General features: G+C 40.6%; 1 protein-coding gene across 1 annotated transcript in view; it reads right to left on the bottom strand.

Annotated features, from left to right (window-relative positions):
• The window catches only part of PTPN13 (protein tyrosine phosphatase non-receptor type 13), a 111,333-nt gene that overhangs the window by 18,418 nt on the left and 71,867 nt on the right, over positions 1-21,048 (bottom strand). Inside the window, exons 10-28 of the mRNA XM_058804380.1 lie at positions 20,388-20,607; positions 19,369-19,443; positions 19,085-19,259; positions 18,723-18,876; positions 18,451-18,589; positions 17,862-18,014; positions 16,346-16,528; positions 15,214-15,376; positions 11,555-11,978; positions 11,290-11,387; positions 9,406-9,462; positions 8,014-8,106; positions 6,604-6,711; positions 5,758-5,889; positions 5,075-5,529; positions 3,952-4,080; positions 2,139-2,232; positions 1,272-1,357; positions 579-741 (exon numbers count right to left, since the gene is read on the bottom strand). Coding sequence (XP_058660363.1) covers positions 579-741; positions 1,272-1,357; positions 2,139-2,232; positions 3,952-4,080; positions 5,075-5,529; positions 5,758-5,889; positions 6,604-6,711; positions 8,014-8,106; positions 9,406-9,462; positions 11,290-11,387; positions 11,555-11,978; positions 15,214-15,376; positions 16,346-16,528; positions 17,862-18,014; positions 18,451-18,589; positions 18,723-18,876; positions 19,085-19,259; positions 19,369-19,443; positions 20,388-20,607 — 3,101 coding nt within the window. The remainder of the gene's footprint in view (positions 1-578; positions 742-1,271; positions 1,358-2,138; positions 2,233-3,951; positions 4,081-5,074; positions 5,530-5,757; positions 5,890-6,603; positions 6,712-8,013; positions 8,107-9,405; positions 9,463-11,289; positions 11,388-11,554; positions 11,979-15,213; positions 15,377-16,345; positions 16,529-17,861; positions 18,015-18,450; positions 18,590-18,722; positions 18,877-19,084; positions 19,260-19,368; positions 19,444-20,387; positions 20,608-21,048) is intronic.

Below are 21,048 nucleotides of genomic sequence, written 5' to 3'. Positions count from 1 at the left end.
GATTAGTGAGCTGGAGCTCCTGGCAGACAGGACAGAGCCCATGCAAGAAGACCCAAAGGTATCTGCAGGGGTTCTGCCATCTGGGTAGGCTTCCCTTCACCTGCACAAATCACTAGCAGGAGAGGCTGAATTATGTCAACCTCTAGTCAGGGGCACAAACCCTTCTATCTTCATCTAGCTCTTGATGTCTTCTCTCTTCTAAGACAGGAGCTGCAGGACCCAGAAGCACTCATTTATATATAAATATCTAAATTCTCCTTGGCACCCCTTAGCAGCACCAGACACAGCAGCACCCCCTAACTCCAACCTTGCTACAGCCTTGGCATCTTAGGTGACACCGGGAAAGAACGTGAAACAGTGGGAGAGCAAAAAGTGAACAGTAGTTAAACAAAGTAACCAAGATGTGAAAGGAAGTGTTAAAAAGAAACACAACAGCACAAAAAGAAAGAGACCGCATTATGTGCAAGGGCTTGGTATAGATTCTTACACACTCCATTTTCCATTCTAAGAAGTAAAGAAAATCTTATGAAACTACAGGATGCTTTGACAGTTAAGACAATTGTTCTGCGGGAGCTGACCTGCAGTGACAAAGCTGTAATCTTTGGCATTTGAAGAATCTGTTGCTGGCTTCTCCTGTGGCTCACACTGCCCCACCTGGCATGGGAGCGTGCACTGTGGTGTCACTGGAGCATGAGCCTTGGCCCCTGAAAGCTGACCCTTTTCCAACAGCAGGTGCACCACCTAAAGAGATGAAACATTCTCCAGTTAACTGGCAACAGAGATAGCACAGTGTAGAGTATGTCTTTCCTTCTAACTTCTCAGGGTCCAAACTTTTACAGCAGCAAGTGTTATAGATACTCCCCTCCCCATATATGTCCTCCAATTACGCCTTATTTTTTAAGGGCTGTTAAATGTCAACCTCCAAAATACACTAATGGACTTGCAAGACATTTGCCAATACAGTAAGAAAGGGTATTCTTCCTATAAAGTTGTGAGGGTGTTAAGAGGTGTCAAAGATAGTGTCACTTGCACATTTGTACAGGGAATTAAGTTAAAAGCATTTTATAAAGTGAACACAAATAGCAGTTCTCAGCAGTTCTGAATGTGTACACTCATTGACTATTTTCAGGTGTGCCAGGAAGCCATGGAGTCCTAGAAATCAAATCTAAAATAACCACAACAACACTGGGGAGAATTCCAGTCTTGAGGTTCCTTCACCTCTTTTCTCAACTGGTTCACCACAGACAGGAGTAGAAGCAGCAGCCACTCACCTGGCCTGTGTTTCTCAGGGTTTCAACAGCTTGCTTATGGGTAGCTCCTTCCAAACTGATCCCATTGACAGAGAGCACACGGTCACCTACATTAATAATTTAAGAAAAAGTAGGCAGAGCATCACCTATAAAATATCTATGATGCACAGAAACTTTCAAGTCTGAGCTAACAAGGACAGTTATTTCAGGAAGTTCTCCCTCCCTTCCATGTTCTGAGTCAAGAAGAGAACTTTGCAAATAAACGATATGGTTCAAATCAAAGGTCATTTCCAATCTAATGATTCTGTGGGATAATCCCATGTCAAAACTAGTATTAACCATCAGAGTGACAGCCTGCCAGAAAGCTCAGACTCTTCATTCAAAACAAATCTTAGTCTACAGCTGGAATGCTCACTTCAGTGGAGAATGTGGCCTGGCTTACTAACAAGAAGAGCCATAACAATTACAGCATTTTCTGTATTGAGTTGCCAGGCGTGCCAAGCAAGAGGGCCACAAATAACACAAAGCCCTCTCTCTCTGTGCCTGGAACAGAGAAGCATTCTCCATTAACATAGGCTGCTTTAGAGAACAAAAATCCCACAAGCTATCTCCTATTTTTTCCTTCCACAGCCTCAGCATTGCTGGTTCTGCAGTTGCTCTACATTAGTTTTTTAATCTTCACCTGCAGAATTAGCTATCAAGGCAATATTTAAAATGACAACTGCAACAGCTTGGAAAAATAGTTCCTCTTCCCAGTGAAAAATGTGCAAGGACAGGAGGCAAACAGAGTGCTAGTTTCCAGGCCACAGGATGTTGTCAAGTCCCCCACAACAGTCCTCTGCCCTTTTTCCACATTAAGAGTCCCCACTGAAAGAATGGAAATCCTACCTTTTTCTATTCTGCCATCTGCTTCTGCTGCTCCCTTGGGAATGATTGCTTTCACATAAATACCACCATGCCTTATGCTAGTATTTACACCACCCTAAACAGAAAATAAAAATAGGATTGTTAGTCTTTTTGCAGTTAGAATACTTAGTAATTAAACACAGTGTGACACAAGGAAAACTGTTCTTAGGAAGCATTTGGGCTACTGGCATGTAGAAAAACCAGAGGAACTATCAAAACCAAATGTTACATCAAGCATGTTCTGTGCAGTCATGCAATTTGCTACGAATGAAGTTGGGGTGGGAAGACTGTAAAAACACAATGCATCACAATGCAAATGCAAAAAACACAAACAAATGTCCTTCAGCAGAAACATGTCTGCATTTTGTTGGACTACTTGCATGCACACCAAAGCTCAGAGATGTGCAAGAGCACAGCATGCCAAAGCAGGAGATGCACAACCATGCAGTGTCCTACTCCAACACAACTTCTCTGATGTAACAGGAGATTAAGGAGCGCTGCTTTCTCTCAGTTCAGACAAGTTTGAAGGTCTAAGCTGTTCAGGCTGAACTGACACTGTTTTTGGAGGGCCTTGGCTTTTCTGCTGATTGCAGAGAGGGTAGGACTAGATGGTCTTTAATTGTCCCTTCCATCCTAAACCATTGTGTGATTCTGGCTCACTGTGCTCCACAGACTTGGAGGGAAGAGGAAGACCAACAGTGTGTTAATGCTCACTCCCAAAGCACCCAGGTAACCCACAAGTAACTGCACACCTCTCCTCACCACCACTGCACAGCAAAATGATGAAGGGGCAGAATGGGGGCTGGAAAAGCAAAGGGCAGTGAAGACAACACCTGGTCACCTCTCAAGGGAAATCTCTGCATTGGCTGGCATCTTCTAGCATCTCTACAAAGCCAGTGCATGCAGGTCTGGTGCTACTCAATAACCAACTCCTGCTCCACCACTGCTCCTCCAACTCTCTCAAGCAATGGAACATGACTTTGAATAGACTGGGATGCCAAAAAACCAGAATTTCCTTCTGCTCTTCTTACAGTTCTAGCCATATATATGGAAACAGCACTAGGCTTCCAAATCATTCCTCCACCAAAAATAGCTGAATATTAAAATACATTAAAATGTATATTTTAACACAGGAACAGATACAGTGGAAGATGTATGTAAATCATTCTCTCCCCTGAAGTGCCACTCTGCAGAATGACAGGCCCTAAATATAAAATTACTTTCAAAATCTTATAGCCTGAAGAGATATCAGTCTTAAAAAATATGGTTTTGACTCATATTGCAAGGAAGCTGTGTCATCCAGGTCTCATTTGGGTTTATGCAGTTTTTTCCTTTCTGCCTTTTCTCCAGCAGAGGGAGAACACTGAACATGGTGAATGTGACTGAGCGTGCACAGATACCCTTAAATAACACTACTGCTTCCACTGCCCATGGTGCCAGTCTGGGAGGGTCTCCCTTCCTTCCTTGCAAATCTGCCACAAGATTAGGTAGCAAGGGACAAAGACCATCTTGCCTTTTGTACTCACAAAGCAGCATCTGCGATAAGAGTCTATTAGGGCTTTGGGGCTCCACCATAAAACAAAAAACAAGAATTACTTAAGGGTCAGATGACAAAAAAATGGATATAAATTAATAGTATTACTTTTCAGCTTTGGTAAGATTAACTACACATCAATAAATCTATAAATTAAAGTGATTCCAGAAAATATTTTGCTTCCTTGTAATTTAGTAATTTAATGGGTTGCTGGGAGTAGAGAAAAAAGAGAAAACATCTAAAAACCTTGTCAAACAGTACCGTGACACTTATTCCCAAGCCGTTATCTTTTTTTGCTAGTTCAACCTCAAAGATATCTCCAGGTTTAAGAAGTGTTGTAGAAACCTTTTTAGAATTCACTTTGATTGCTGTATTCGATGAGGAAGAATCCTTTATTTACAAAAAAAAAAAAAAAAAAAAAAAGAGAGAGAGAGAAAGAAACAAACAAAACAAAAAGAGACAATGATTTGCTTTTTGCCTTTGGAACAGATGCTTTTAGCTAAGACCCTAAAGGGTGGGGGTTTGAGTCAGACACAGCCAGAAGGAGTCCACCTGGCAAAGTACCAATTAATAACACTCAAGGCTCACTGCTTCAACTCTTTCCATTCCTGCCATTGAACAGGTTTAGCACACAAATATGCTTGACCTTTAGCAGCCAAGTCTTTACAGTCTAAGTGAGCCGGGTACAGAACACTGAAACTGCAGTACCTCAGCAGTACAGCAGCCTAGAGTCTGTTGGATTAATTACCATGAGCTGCCACAATTTAATTGAATTAAACCTCCATCAGATGAACAGAGGAATCACTGCAAGTTAGAAACAAATTTGCAGTACTTGTGATTGTGCCCTTTTGGAAAGGTGACACAGCATCTGTGTCTGCACAAGAGCATGACTCACTGCTGAATTTTAATGCACAAGAGCAGTTTTTTCAAGGATTAGATCAATCCCAGAAGACAATGAATTCTGCTGCTACCCACTCCAAATGTACCACTCCTACTTTCCTTGAGGAAAAACTTAATTTATCTGACAAGTGAATAAACTTACCTCTAGGAGTGGTCACTAGGTTATGAACATATTGGACAAACACACAGAATTCAAAGGAGGTTTCCTACAGCCTCAGGAAGTGCACTGTAGGTTCATCCCAAAGCACAATCTGCCTCTAATAAGACACATCTTGTGACATTGGAAAGCTGGAAAGTTGTTCCAAGTTACAGAAGTGATTTTCTCCATTTATTTTGCACAAAATCACCATGCTATTAGAAATCAGCTACTGGCATTAGCTGCAGGCTAGGCCAGGCTGCTCCTCCCTCACATCCTGACACCCAGAGACAGCTACCAATCCCACTCTCACACTGATGGGAAATATTCATATGAAAGCCACTATGCCTTTTTAGCTGGCTGCTGCTCCTGACTGCTGGAGTAGGTTGCTTCATCCATGTCAGAATCCCCTCGGTCAGAATACTCCACAGGCTCCACCACCCCGGGCCTTTTACTTTTCACTCGAGCACTGTCCGATGAGGATCTCCTCTTCTCGAGGGCTTTCGAGGGCCCAGCCTGGGGCTCGCTGTGATGCTGAACATCCTGCTGGGCTCTGCCACTGGCACGTTTGCCCAAGGCGGGCTGGCCCTGGGACAGGCTGGCGCTCTCGGTCCGGGAATCCTGGGAGCTCACGCTCCCATCCCGCTTGGACAGTCCGGAGAGGCTGCCTGAAACAGGCCTCTGGTGAGCGCGGCACCGGCTGTGCTCCTCGGAAGAGGACTCTGCCTCGGTGTCCTGCACTGAGGAGGGCCGCCTCAAGTAACCCCTGGCTCCATTACTGATCTGAGCAGTGTTAGACGATGCTGCAAAGCGGGAGACAAGACAGCCATCAGCTTATCTGCAGCACGACACCCTTTCCTCAGCTTACAGCCCAGGAAGGTTTCACACACCCAGATATCCCACAGGAAGCTCGTTGCTCACACTGTACCCCCCCAGTGGATACCTCACACACCTCCTCTCTATCCTGTCCCTAAATACAATTCCCAGCTAGCTGGGGTTGCTCACAGGGGAGACTGCAGTTCCCTCCCTACCTTTGGACAGCCTGTCCTTGGGCTGGGAGATGACAAGTGTCACATCCTCAGGAGCGTTCTCCAGGATTTCCAAGGCTGCATGCTGGCTGACACCTTCCAAACTGGTGCTGTTTATGGATATGAGGCGGTGCCCTGCACAAAAGGGGTTGTTCAGATACAGTCCAACACCTACATTTTTACCCATCAGTGACAAAGTAGAGTACAGGTCTGACAGCTACACAATACACAGATTAAAAATTACTAAACTTCAAGTGATGCTGGAATAGGGAACTCCAATCATGAAAAAAAAAAAAGCCAAATCCCAAACCACACCACAAAAACTGGTTATATTTCCTATTTTTAAACCTGCCAAATCTTTACATGTTCCAATTTCTACCTTCTCTTTTACTGTATAACAAAAAAGAAAAAATAGAAATCAGAAGTTAAATGAGTAATATGCAGTTCAGTTAAAGACACAGGCTAAGATGAGAATGAAAAAAAAAAAATTTCTCCTCCCCCCCACTACAGTTATGGTTATATATGGTTCCATTTCACTTTTTAAAACTTCAAAATTTAAAAATTTAAAATTTAAAAAATAAAGTAAGTACACTGAATTTTAAAAACTTTAAATTACAATGCATCTTCAAGACAGACAATGGAAAATAAAGCCCTTATCTTTATATATAACTTCAACTTTCTGCTACTTCAAGCTTTATCATTTTTACATTGATTTGTAAGACAGTTGTTTTTGTATAGTCTAAGAAAGAAGCATTACTAGTTTTCAGAAATTGTCTGGAAGGTGACTGAAGGTCACTATTGTAAGGACTGTAATACCCAGAGCCATAGATGGAATTTTATGCTATTCACCTGGTTTTAGAGTCCCTTCCAAATCAGCTGGCCCTCCAGGAATAACTGAATGAATAAAAATTCCCAGATCAAGTTTCCCTGTCTTCTCTCCACCAACTATTTGAAAGCCTAGGAAGAAAAGGCCCAAAGCAGGAAAAATGTCAGTGATCACCGTGTAACTTAACACAAGTCCATCTTCTAGAACAAACAAAAACTTAGTCATTCTAATAAATGTAAAGCAAGAAACCCCAGACACCTCAAATTTAAATCTGCATGGAAACAGACAGCAAAGCTTTTTGATAAAGCTTTATTGTATACTCTTGTTTTAAGCACTGATTTAGACTTTGTCTGTCTGTTCAGGACACTCCAGCAAAGGCTACAGAAGACAACTCTGGCAAGAGAAACACACAAACAGGTGACATGAAATGGACATTAACTGAGCAGATAAAAATTGTTTTCTATCACATAAAAATTTCTGGTTTTCTCCATTGTTTGATGTTTCACAAAGAAGTCTGACCCTGTTCTTAAGATCTGAGTTTTCAATATCTCTGTCTTATTTTGAGGCTTCTAATCCAATTCTGTTCATTCTACTACATAAACCTGGGACAAATGTTCCAGAGGGAAAAAAAAAAAAGCAGAAGATATCAGGTCTTCTCTGTTCTAGCTTAAACAGCAAACTACCATAAATTACATGGGGAAGAAAGAGGAGAGATAGTACATTCCTTTGATATTTTTTTTTCATTTCTGCTCAACTTATACATTACTGTGCAGTGTAAACACTAAGTATTACTGTCTTTTAGGCTTTTTTCCCCTCTCAAAATTACACTACAATCTCATTTTGAATGACAGAACAATGTCCTTAAGGACACTTTAGAGAGTCTTCCTAAAGCACAACACTGACATAAAATTTTCATTACTCATACAGGGAAAAATTATGTGGGCTTATGCAAAAAACTCAGTGGCAGAGGAAGAAATGTAACGCAAATATCTCATCTCCCAGGCTCCTTAAACATCAAATCAGTGTTCCATCTGATATTACAGGAATAAGCAAAACACTCCACAATTAGCACATAATGCTTTTATTGTGTCGTGTTTTTTAGAAAAGCATTCATTTAAAGCATTTGTCACAGCTCAAAGCCGTGAGGTTCCACAGAGACAAAATTCTATACTGAGCACAGAGATAAATTTAAAAGGCCAACTTCAAGGATGACTAGTTCACAATATTAATATTATCCTACACTTATATGGAAAAACTGAAAAACAGACTTGCTTAACATCACAGAAACTGCATTTTAAAAGCCTTCAAAATCCAGCTACTGCCTGCACTGCTTTGCTCAGTTCTACAATAAATGCTTAAACACAGACCAGAAAACTTTATTTTGTTTTTGGCTTATAGAAATACACGTCAACAGCAATTTTAAAGCCACTTACCTAAGCCAAGCTTTTCATCCTTTTTCAAGTTCACTAAAGTGATCTCTCTCTCTGGTGTGGCAACTCTGTTCTGTGTTGTTTGAAGAGAGTCAACTGTAAAGCCAACATTTCATGATCAGACACTACCTCAACACTTGCTTCAGGTTTACTTTAAAGTTCTGTTCCATTAAAAAATATTACTTCTCTGATAGCTTGAAAAGCTGTTTTGATCTAGTTGGTTCAACTTTCATCTTCTAAGCCATGGCTAAACACAGAAAAAAACTCTATAACCCTTCTAACCCACTTCCATCTTCAGCAGTTAAAAATCTTTTACTCCTCCTAAGAAAAGCAGCTGGCACAGTCTCATGGAGGGACAACACAATTGAGTCCTAGAATCTTTAATTTCATTAGTCTCAATTCAGGAAAATGTTTAGATCTGTGTTTATGTGCTCTGCTCATAGGTAGGGAGGACGCAAACAACATTAGTAAAATTGAAACTGAGGGTCATATAGAATTACTGAAAGGTTACTCAATGAGTTCTCTTAATGGTGTCTCTTCATTATAAAGCAACCAAAATTAGGAACATCTACTAAAACTTCTCTTGCTTTAATTTACTTCCTCATTTGCAACTCCACAGGCTGCTGATTCCACCTCTTCTAAAATCTGAGCATCCTCACAATACAACTCCTGAGACATCCCATCAGGCTGAAGTTGACCCAGGCATTTAAGAGACCCAAGGACAATAATTTTGTGAAGAAAAAAACCCCACTAACAAACACCAACAAAAAAATCCCATCCCACAAGCAAACAAGATGAAACACAAACAAATAAACAAGCCAAATCTCCTGAAACTTCAGGAAACACCAACATAGTGCAAGTCTGAACTCATGGATTTGCTTCCTAGAGAAGACATTCATTTGGTCCAGGAGTGCCTGGGATACTTTTGCCCTAAGTGGAAGAGGCAATTCACAACTGCAGAAACCTAATGAGCTCCACACACTGGTACAAGCACAGAAGAAGTGATGCAGGAGAGTGCAGCATACTGCACATCACCCAGAAAAGGAGTTTTTTCTCCCTCAAAAACACATCAAGCCTAAAGAATGAAAGAAGTAAAAAGAAAGCACAGAAGCAGTAACCTCCTAAATAAGGGAAATGAGCTTTCAAGAGCTTAATTCTGGTAGGAAAGAGCACCCTTCAAGTGCTTCACTTTCATACCTGAAAAATATCACATACAGATGTCTAAAACTCCCCCAAGAAGCAATCCAAAATAAATAATAGGAATGGAAATACTAGAAAAAGGTCCTATCTAGCTAACTGGCAGAGGCACTGAAGAATACCAAAGGCACCGTACAGGTGGAATAGTGAAGCATTTGCAAGTGACAAACGGACTGAATTAATTACTTATCAACTTACCACTCTCTTTATGTGCTGCTGATGACAGAAGATTTTCTGAAGTATTCATGCTAACACCTGTGACATGCATGGAAGTATTAGACACTGTTATAATTTTTTTTAATAAAAAAGCTACCAAGAATTGTTTCAGTCTTTACACAGTTCACATGAGCTCATTCACAATAGCAAACTACTTCTTTTAAGAATGAATAAACATAAAACTAGCTTTGTATTAGCAAATCCAAATTACTCATGTGCTCTAGTTGTAGTTTAAGATTCAGATAGATGGTAGCTCATGCAAAGGCAATGAATTAAAGGAAGGACAGAGGTTTGGCCTTTATGACCATGGTTAACTTTAAGATCAAAGTAATGGATCTTGAGCAATGAAGTCAAAGACTAAATTTTCCAACAATATTGAATATTGAATATGCTGAACCTAATAAACCAACACAACAGGACTCTTCTAAGATTTTGTAAAGGAACAAATAAGCTGCTGCTGTAATAAGCAATTTGAACTACTACTTAAAATTGTTTGCTTATCGAATCATGCTTTCTTTGAAATTATCACAGCCAAGCAAATGTGGCCCTACTTTAAAGAGGATAAAATAATACATGTACAAATACATGAAAGTAAATGAGGGAAGATAATTCAAGCTTTTTAATAAAGTAGCCCTGGCCTTCTCCAAACCTATGAACCCATCTGATGTGTTTCACCATGCAAAGAACCTATGTCCCTCAGCACAGGCAGTGTGATCCAGCAGGACTTTCTGACATGTGGCTAAAACCCTCACCAGAACTGCTGCCCAGATGATTATGGGCAAGCACATGATCATATTAATCACAAAACTAAAGGTACAGAGTAAATGGCTGCAATCAGTCACCACAGAACTGCACACTTCATCTCACTCCTCAGCATTTATGCTCTCAGCACTGAAAATGCATCATTCCCAAGTCAGTCCTGGTTCCAGATGCACTGGGGGCAGATGTGGGATGTCCCACACTGCTTTTTTTGCCTTTTTTTAGTTTGTTTATAATGACCCCATCCCCAGATACTTAACCATCTTCAACATTTGCTGATGTCCTGTAACTACAGGAAAGCCAACCAGCAGCTAAGGCTGCAAATATTTCAGGCATTATAGTTTCTGTTGTTATAACAGGGAACCTTCTGGAACCAGAAACTGGTAATACAGAGATATTAAACATTCATGTTTAATAACCCAGTGTTTAAGTCTATTTAGCTGCTTTGAATGTTTTTGTTTTGTTTTTTTTTAATGTGAGCTCTCTCTTTTATTTAATAGTAAGACTACTTGTGTGAACTCCAATCCTTGCTAAGAAAAGGGAGTAAGTGCATCTGGCTTACCTCAATACAAAAGTGTTTTTGTAAAACACCCAGTGTACTGCAAAAAATATTTAACTAATTTATTATATCTGAAAAAAAGCCCCAAAAATAGAAAAAAAAACTCCCAAGTGTGGAGCTACTACTTAGAGGCACTAACCAATACCCAGCTGATGCCAAACAGTCATTTCCAAAAAAACACTCTCTACATCCTTTCCACAAAAAACACTAAAAAAGTTCAGCCTTCACAAACAGACTATAAAGATTAGCAAATTATTAAAAGACACATATAACCAAATGGCACCCTGAAGTGATAACCTGGAAGCTGTTTTCTGCTACAGCTTTTACATTACACCTCTGTGCAAAGACTGGTGCTGACCAAAGGAGGATTTTTTGGATTCACTGCAATAATGGCCTGGATTGCTTTCACATGTGATACTCTGCTCCCACTTTTAAATCAGAATATTACCATCAGTTAATAAATATATCAAATATATCAAAGCATTACCCCCAAAGCAATTTTAGAAGTTTGTTAGTAAATACAGTAATATTATTTTTTGCATGCTGACCTACAACATAGGCTTGACCGGTATCTTCAATGGATGATGAGTCTGATTCATTTTTCTTTCTTTCAGGGCTTCTACTTAAACCTGCATGAGATTTTGAACTTAAAGGGGAGAAGGAGAGAAGGGGAACCAGACAGAGGGAAGAGGAAGTTGGGAGAGGGAAGGATCAATGTAATAAAATAATGGCATGAATAATAAATCAAAACTGATGCAAAATGTACATTGACTGTACACAAAGATACTGCAGGGTGGTCAGAGAGACTCTTACTTGCTTGGTTTTAATGCTCCCGTTGCTGATCCAGTATCAAATTTTGGCATTTGCTGAAAGACCCTTCCCATGATATCTTCTATTTTTTTGGGGGAAGAGTCGAAAGCAGTAATAACATTTTTCCTTGGGGGGTAAACAGAGATGTGACTCTGGCTCAGATCGTGAAACGACTTGCTCATAACTCTGGGTCTTTCCTCCCATGGACTCTTCTCATTCTTGTCCCTTGCAGAGCCAGGAAGTGGCTGGAAGAGCGAGAGCTCAGAGCAGGACAGTCTCTTCAGGATCTCTGCCTGGACAGACAGGGGTCGGACAGCGAGTCTGTTCAGAGTGCTGCTGGCCAGGCTGCCAGTGCTGATGGCTCGGCCCATGTTGAAGCCTTTGACAGAGTCTGCATGAAGGTTCAGGCTCCTAAATGAAGCCCTTTCTGTGGAAATTTGAAAAAAACAACAAACCAACAAAACCCAAACAATTAAAGTTATTCAGTAGAACTAGTGTGACCACTTTGTGCAAAGCATGCTTTTCAAACAACCAACTCACACAAAATGTATTTTCTTGAGATGCTTAGCAGAGATATATAATCACCCACCATGGGGTTTGCTCAGGAAGCAAAGTTTGGAGTTCATGACACTACACTAGCCCAAAGTCCAAAACCACTGAATATTTATCTTCTTATTAGCATGAAGACTCATATTCCTTGTCAGGCTGCTGTGCCTTAGACACAGACACATCATCTCCTTCTGCAAAACAAATAATATCCTCAGGCCAAGTGACCTGGATCACTACATCTTCCTTTAATAAAAGTCTTTTCCAGGATTTGAACAAATAGGTCTCCCCTGTGTACACACTATTAGATGCTTCCATCCATTGCTTTGTTTTCTTGGCATGAGCCCCTCCACATTTACAGTACAGCTGCAAGGCCATGAGGGCTTGGCAGCATCTCTGCCCAGACACAGAGCACCAGTGCACTCAGGTGCACTTAAGGACCTCCCTGCCACAAACAGCCTAGCACAAAACAGAAAGTGTTGACTGGGGTTTGCCAGACTTTTGGACTCATTAGCAAGGATTCCCTTAAGCAGCAGTGAGAAACAAGTCTTGGGCTGCAATTAAATTACTGTCAGCTGAGTCGTGGGAACTGTCTGGGTGGATGTTCTTAGCTGAAAGCAAATTCATGATAATACATCTTAGCCTAAACCCCTCTTAATTCAGAGCAAAGCTGAGCAGGGCTCCTTTCTATTACCCTAACAGCCTCCTAAGGCTAGCACGCTGTGGCTTGGCTCTCACACGGCAACCTGATAAGCTGTGGCAACTGGTTGGCTGTTCAGAGACTTTAAAGGAAATCAGGCCACCTGGACCCTTCATAAACTTCACTGATGTCTTGGAGTCAGTTCACAGGGAAGTCTCAGGAAAAGTAATCCTCAACTGCCATATATATTTCTGATTTAGGGTTAACCAGAGGGAGGTTGTAACCCTATATACATGTAGCAAACAAGCTGCTTTAGGAAGCTGCACTGTAAGTCAAAGGGAAAATTATACTTTTTTGGTACACATCACCCATTAGGTTTAATGGTAAATACTGTGGCATTTAGAAAAGAGTGTATTTGACAAATGCAGCCTCAGTCCTGCCATTCCAAAAGACTTTACTGCCTCCAATAGCTCAAGCAGGAATTAACTGCCACAGTAACTCAAGCTTCCTCTGTAACAGACATAGAGATGGTGAAGATTGAGTTGTGGAAGGTATGTTTTTCTGTCCTTTCATCAGGTGAATTAGTATACAACTACCACTTCCTTATCCACACCAAACACCTCTTCTAGCTACAGCCACCAGACCAGATAAGCTACAGAAGAATGACTTTGCCCAATCAGACCAGAAATCCATAAATCCCAATTTCCTGTCTGTGACAGAAGGCATCAATGACAGCTGCACTTGCTGTGTTACCATCATGGGGAAGAGTAACCTAATAAAATGAGCTGAGATCTCTTCTCTGGATATTGTATTTACCCTCTGAGAACATCAAACAGAATTTCTATGGATTTCAGATGAATACTTTCACACCATTACCTATATTATATAGGCATTAGTAGGCATTAGGCTTTTCAAACCTTCTGCCAATCCTGTAACTGAAAATTCTCATATGCTCAAAACTCATCATCTGTAAGGCTGACTTAACCTTCATTTCTTTTTTTTTTTTTTTTTGTTTTTTTTTTTTTTTGTTTTTGTTTTTGTTTTTGTTTTTGTTTTTCCATATGCCCTTTCTGGAATCCAGAATGCCCTTTTCTTTAGTGTTATGTATGTCCTTTTCTTTACTATTTTGCTGAGTGCTTCCAATTACCAGTTTTTACTGGCATATTAAGGGTTTGATTTAGATCTAGCAAAGTTATGACAGGAGCAAATTTTTTTGGTTTAATTCCTTTTACTTTTAATAATCAGTGTGCTGGAGTTAACCATAATGCTGATTTGTTTGCTTCTGATTACAAGTAATTGGTGGAATCTGGGACCTCTGATTTCCAAGTGATCTGCACTGTACAGAAGCAAACTATTGTTTCCCAGACTCCCACAGCACAACACATACACCATCTGTTAAGAGCAACCAAGTTTGCCAAGCCAAGAAAGCCCTTCCTGTATTGCTTTTCTCTGCAATTCAGGATAAGCAAACTCTAAATCAGAGAATAGTAAAAAGGCTTTAAGTCACTTGGTCTTATTTCTTTGCCTGAAGCTGGCTGAGCCCAACAGAACAGAAGAAAAGCTGGATAGTTGCCACATGCCTTTTCCCACTCTCACCCCTCCTCTTTTCTTTTCTTTTTATTTTAAATTAGAGATCACAATATCCACAGCAATGTGGTCAAACTTCATCCCAACTACACCGGTGGAAGTCTGGATTAACAGCAATTGGAATGCAGACAGATAACAGGGAACAAAGAGAGCATGAGCAGGCAGACTGACCAAAACAGCACTTCCAGACCACGCTGAAGGCCAGCCAGCCAACTGAGCTCTGCTCCAAACAGTGAAGAAATTCATTCAGAGGGTTTTTTCACTGACTACATTTTCCAATTAATATTTTTAAACTAAAAATAATGTCTTTACATTTTTCTGTTATGCACACAAGTTATGAAGGAAATGGGAACTATGAAGGAAAGATTAGTATGTATGTTGTTCTTTACCAGGTCCACCCAACATCAAGCAAAATAAAGACAGCTGTATCCACAGCTTAGAGATGGAGCATCATGGAATGTCCCCTACTTTACTTGCACTCCCACGATCACAACATTAATTCCACTTTATTAAACCAATCCCTTTCACATTAAGCAAAAGGTAAAAGTCCTGTTATTGAAATACTTTCAAGATACTTCTGAAAGAAAAGGCAAAAGCCTTTATTTAATTAAAGAGGAAAGTACTTTTAATGACCTGTTTTTAGATTCCTTTTGGTTTAGAGCAGCTGCTGTGTGCCAGCCTTTCTGTGTTCTCCCAACTCCTTTCCCACCCCTTAAAAAAATCTAAACAAGCTTAGCTAGTAGGGTTTCTTCATAGTATAAACCCTCCAAATGTAGATCTACACACACACAATACTCAGCACAATTACTGAAGCTCCAGTTCAGTTTTCTTCCATACAAAAATACATATAGATTGCTAATAAAACCTAACACAGCATCACAGTCCTTACCAATGTCCTGAGTGTCTTGGTTGCTCTGTCTGGTTCTCATCTGTAGCTGGAACTTATGCTGGGAAGAGCAGAGATGCAAAAGGTACTGGCAAGTCTTGCTATTGTCAGTCTGAAAGGCATGCTTGATGCCATCTGATGTGTTCTGCAAAGTTATTTTCTTCTTCTACACAATGGAGAAAGAAAAAAAGTCAAAGACAAATTATTTCTTTTAGCCTACAAAGAATTCTGTGTTTGCTTGTGCACAGTTACAGCATTCAAACTTTCCTGAAGCAAAATGCATGGATGAAAGAGATTTCTATTAAAATAGGAGTCAAAGGTAATATGAGATTTATAAAGTAGCCCTTTAAAGCTACTCCTGGGCTAGATGAGAAGGTGCTTTATTATTATTTAATCTGTCTCTGTTACTGTTAGTGCTGAGTAATGACAACCAGAACTATTACATTTTGCAAGATAGGGTTTTCAAACACCCTGAGAAAGTTGCAAGGCATGCTGCCATTTAAGAGAAAAATAACTAAATGCTGATCTAATTACCAAATCTCTCAGTTAATGTTCCAGGTCTTGAACTTATATTTTCAGTAATCTTTAAACTTGAATTTATCCATTCTAGTTAAAACCATCTCAGAGATGAAATGGGCTGTAGCTTTTCAATAAAGTGTCAGACAGAATTAGAAGTGCTGTTTTCAATACCTATATAAAGTTAAGCATTTGAAGCCAATGCTTCATTAAAAACTGACACATGATCACCAGATTATGGTGTACCCACTCAAGTTGGCTGGTGTTGTCCAGATCAAGTGTCAGCCTGTTATCTTTTATCATTTAACTTAATTACTCTTGGAAATATAAATTGAAAGCAACATAGGTGCATCTCCTAATTATACTGAGTACCGGCATTTGCCTGCACCCAGTCCTCTAATGCAGGATTCTCATTCTGGTGCTCCTTCACTATGCTTGTCCATGCAAGCTTCAAGACATGAAAACTCCTATTTCAATCCCATAATATGACAGCCACGCAAAACACAGTACTATGCTGTAAAGCAGCAGCTTAATTTGCAAAAATAACCAACAAAAACCTCACAGTAACTGGAGACACAAATATAGATGTGCACACACAGAGGAAAACAGACCAACTCACACTGAAGGATATTTTCTTTGTCTCTCTCCATGGGAAGCGCAGCACAGGTGTTCGGGCACCATTGTGAACTTCAAAAATGACAACTCCTTTGCAGCACACTCCCAGAAGGATTCCTGTTTGGGATTTCTTCTCAGGCAGCACGTGATGAAGGTGAACCCCATATTCTGTGAGCCTCTGACACAACTGCACAGATCAACGCAATGAGACTTCTATGAGTACAAATTTAGGGCCATTACAAGCTTCCACAGCACTATATGAATATTATATATCTCTCTATAAAGGTTTACATGTGCATATAAATGTACAGATTTTAGCAAAAGAATCCTCTCTACCTGGTGATTCCACTTACTTACAATTTACAGAAGCTGAGGGTTTTAAGACTTGGTGGTACCTTTGACCTGCCAGACTACAGCAAATGAACCCAATGTTTATTAAAATCAAACAGGGAAAGCACAGAGAACACATGCCAGTAAATCAAACTTGCACAAAGCAGTTTTTAGCAAGGAACTGTGACTAGCCAGATGCACTTGTTCTTCACATATTTTTTAAAAGCAGAATTAAATTAACACTGCAATTCTGTGACCATATTAAGGTACCCTATGCAGGGTCACTCACTTTGCACTCCCAGTTATTCACCCCTGTTGTCTCTTCAGTACTGGTGTAAGGGACTGATGGAATGAATCAAACAAGGGAATCTAACTGCTCCCCCCAACACACCCCCAAGCCAGGCTAGGTTTTAGCCAGGATCCTGTCTCCTGCTTTGTTCTCTGTGGCTAAGTAACAAGAACACTTCTGTAAAATGAGCAACAGACAATGGACAGCAATGGACAAAGCTGAGTGCCTTTTCCATCACCTATTCAGAGATGGTGGAACTGAAGTGTGGCTGTGGAATTACAGTGTAATGATTATTTGGTGTTTCAACAGCAATCCTTCGCTCCCTGAACTCATTTTGATCAAGGGAAAACCTGATTATTATCCCACGAGCAAACAACATAATTAGATTTCTCAATGGGTCCTTTTACAATAATCCAAATATATCCATGGATAATGGCCTTCCTATCATCTTACATAGAACCTGCACAAAAAATTCTCCTTGGCAGTACTTCTGGCTTGCTTCATACCAAGGATCACAGAAAGTACTAGCTGTAACAAATCTTTTTTGTAATTTACAAACTTTTTCCCCTCTACAGAAAGCACAAAAGACATGGGGAATACAGGGTGTGCTGCCTCATAAACACTGCTTCCTTTAGAGCAAACACAGGATCAGCAGTTGCTTTTAGTTAGCTTGAGCTAAGACTACTGATTGGAAAACAGTGAGCGAACTTCCCATCTGTTACAATTTCTTTTGGCTTGTTATGATGTGTCCTTTGGACAAAATCTTTTCAGCTTTCTTCCTTTCAGTGTCATTCAGAGCCTGAGTTGTTTTACTGTGCTTTCACTTGAAGTCCATGCACTCACATTCCAACAAGAGAATTTTTAAGGCACAGATGAAGGAAGCCAACTGCTGCCCACTTACCTTCAGAAATTCTAACTCTGTCTCTTTTTCAGAGGCACCCACATAAGTGCTGTGCAGTTTTGGCAGCTCTTCCTTGATGTAGGACAGATCCAGTTTCTCTATCACTCTTGCTGGGACATAGTGTTCTACTCTGAAATAGGACAAGCCATGCACCTGCAACACAAAACATTTTTATGATGGCACCTCCACATACTTCCATGCCCTATGAGCACAACTGAAGCACAAACATTCATTTTTACAAACAACTGTACATTACAACTCAGAGAATCACAAGATTCTGAGTAAGGGGAGGGAATAACAATCTCCATCTTGACCCACAGCTTTATTTCATATCAGTTTCTCCATATTCAAGCCTGACTATAGTTCCACTAAAAAAAAAAAAAAAAAAGGCTTTAACCCAGATTCTGCAACTGTGTTAGACTTTAGGAACACCTGCTCACAGTAAAACCTGCCAAGAACATAGAGCATATCAGCTGAGCTTCCAGTCTGGGTCAGAGCTGCAGAGCACATGTGGCAGAGCACAGTCCGGTCTTTAATGAAGCAGCAAGATCACAGCTCAACAAGATCAAAGGTGAAATTGATGATGTACCTCTGCCTGGTAATCTCCATACTCAGCTTGGAGAGCTAAGGATGCTAATAACAAAGCTGTCTCATCATCACAATGCATCCTGTCTTCTAGGATGTCCTTCCTCAGCTGCAGGTAGTACTGGTGACATGTCAGCGTGTGCCTAGAACAGGAATATAAAACAAAACCATGAAAAAAACCCACACACCACCTTTGGTACTGCAGTACAGATTAATACCCAATTTCTGTCCATAAATGTAGGGCTTAAGGGGCTATAAAAAATTTCATACACTCACTGTATGAGACTGACATCATCCACAAAAAACTTTATGCGAAAAAACAAAGTGAAGTTGACAGGAGCCTTGTTCTTCTTCTTTGGTTCTTCTTTCCATCCTTCTGGAGCTACTTTACTTAGCTTTATGTCAGGATCCACGAAGAAAAACTCATTGTCTGCCACAAACATCAAAGAGAAGCACAAGAGTAAAAGCATGAAAACCAAGTATTTGCACCAGATGGAGGATAAAGACCAGATTTATAACTCTGAAACAGCATTGAACAGCAAAGTTTTCCATTGACTAACAACGACTTAATAAGCACAATATCTCTTAAAGGGAATATGGAATTAGGGCAGAAGAAATAATTTAGCAGTTATTCTTACCTCTTAAAGTAGCCAATCCAAAGAAGTGATGCTCTACCAAGCCAATATGGGCAACAACCATATCAAAGACATCTTTACATATTGTTTTGGTATCACAGGTCAGCTCCAGCTTCTGCCCACTCAGAAGCATCACATTTACTTTTCTCCTGGTGTCATCACTCTTGCCCTTCTTAGTCTGCATTTTGTGAAATGAAATCTCTCAACATTCACACTTGTGATAAAAACACATTTGTTTGTTTAACACACTTCCCCTAACACAGATGGCTCAACAACCCCTTTCTTACCAGGATAGACTTTGGTAGATCCAAGGAGATGAACGGCTCAATCGTCATTTTCACAAACTCTGGGCCAAAGAAATTCTGCAAATCACAACAGAGTATGAATGAACATTGTGTTGCTGGGACAACAGGCTGGGGCACAGCTAACTCCCACCCTGCAAATGCAAAAGAGGGATCAAAGGCTAAAATTCGGCAATTACCGGCTACCTAGTCTGTATTATATGCAAACTATCTTCACAAAAACCTCTTAAGGGTTGGGGGACAGAGAGGGGAACCAACCTGGTTAGCTAAAGCCTACATGAGCCAACTCATCTTAATGGGATGGACTGGAGGCAGACACAGGAGTTATTACCCTGCATTAGGGCAACCAGTGCCTGAGTCTTGCTTCAAGTTTTCCCATCCTTACTTAAAAAAAAAATTAAAAATATTGAATTCATGGCAAGCAGCAGCAGAGGGCATCAAGCCATCATCTATTCCATACATCAGACACTGTTTACCTTCGTTTCCCTCTTTGTGGGAATACTCCCTATTTCATCCACGTACCAAGACAGCTAAAGCAAAGGGGATTTGCACAGGGTGAACTTATGAGGCAAATGAATGCTCTCTCTCTTCACCTTCCCAACTTGTTCATTTAATAACCTCCAATGCTGGCAGGGTACATCCACATTCCATGAAGAGAAATGCAAATGACGTGGCTGAAAACACCACGGAACAGAGGAGGAAACCTATGCCTTGCCTTTGTTAGTATGCTATACTGTTTAATTGATGCAATTGTCGAGCCTTGCTGTCTGTTTTAGCACCTCTTGATGCCACTTTAGGCTCTGTAGTCACTAATGCCACAAAATTTCAGAAGTTTTACCCTGCCTTACCCTGTGAAAGTAGGCCAACCCCACACACCTGGTATTTCATCTCCTGATGACTGTTTATTACAGGACCCAGTTTATGAATCCCACATACCAGAGTTTCAGTCAGGATACCGCTGTGTTTCAATGAAAACAAGAGTTCACCTGAGCTCAGGGTATTACCCTCAGTTTCCTTTGTGTCATGGCTGTTTCCAGGGCTATTTCCCTCAGTGGGTCTCTGGTGATGTCAAGCACTGAGGATCTAATTGCATCCCCAGCGTAGAGGTTAGGCCGGGACTGCCTCAGAGCCATCCTGGCTTGCAGTTGCATCATTTCTTCTTCCTGCCGCTTCAGCATCACCTCTTGGCTTATCAGCTTGCCTTCAAATGGTGCTTCATGCTGCCTGCAGGAGGGTAAGAGGGGGTGACACATCAGCAGCCATGCCTAGGACATTCTGCTGCTTTAAGCACATCCCCAGGTGGGAACACACAGCACAAACACCAGCCAGCAAATCCTCTGTTGAACACATTTATTTGGCAGCCAGGAGGTTACCTCTGTGCAGCAATCCATCACTGCAGAAAATAACACACCAGCTTTCTGCAGCTGCCTGCAGAACTGCCTCAGTTATTCACATGAAAATAAAGGCTCAGCTGCAGTCTGAAAAAAATACTCAACTACAAACCCAGTGAATCAGTGCAAAATTAGTAGATGCACCAGAAGAAGAGAAGTATTAATGCTTTGCAAATATCTTAATTTTTGTGTTCATGTGGGGACTGTGAAAAAGGCACGCTCAAAAACATGTCATTAAAGAAAAAACTGACATAATAGTGTACTTTCTCTAAGT

Source organism: Ammospiza caudacuta, chromosome 4, assembly GCF_027887145.1.
Source record: "Ammospiza caudacuta isolate bAmmCau1 chromosome 4, bAmmCau1.pri, whole genome shotgun sequence".
Taxonomy (NCBI): Eukaryota; Metazoa; Chordata; class Aves; order Passeriformes; family Passerellidae; genus Ammospiza; species Ammospiza caudacuta.
The sequence above is the reverse complement of the archived record's forward strand: the minus strand, read 5'-3'. Positions and strand labels throughout refer to the sequence as shown.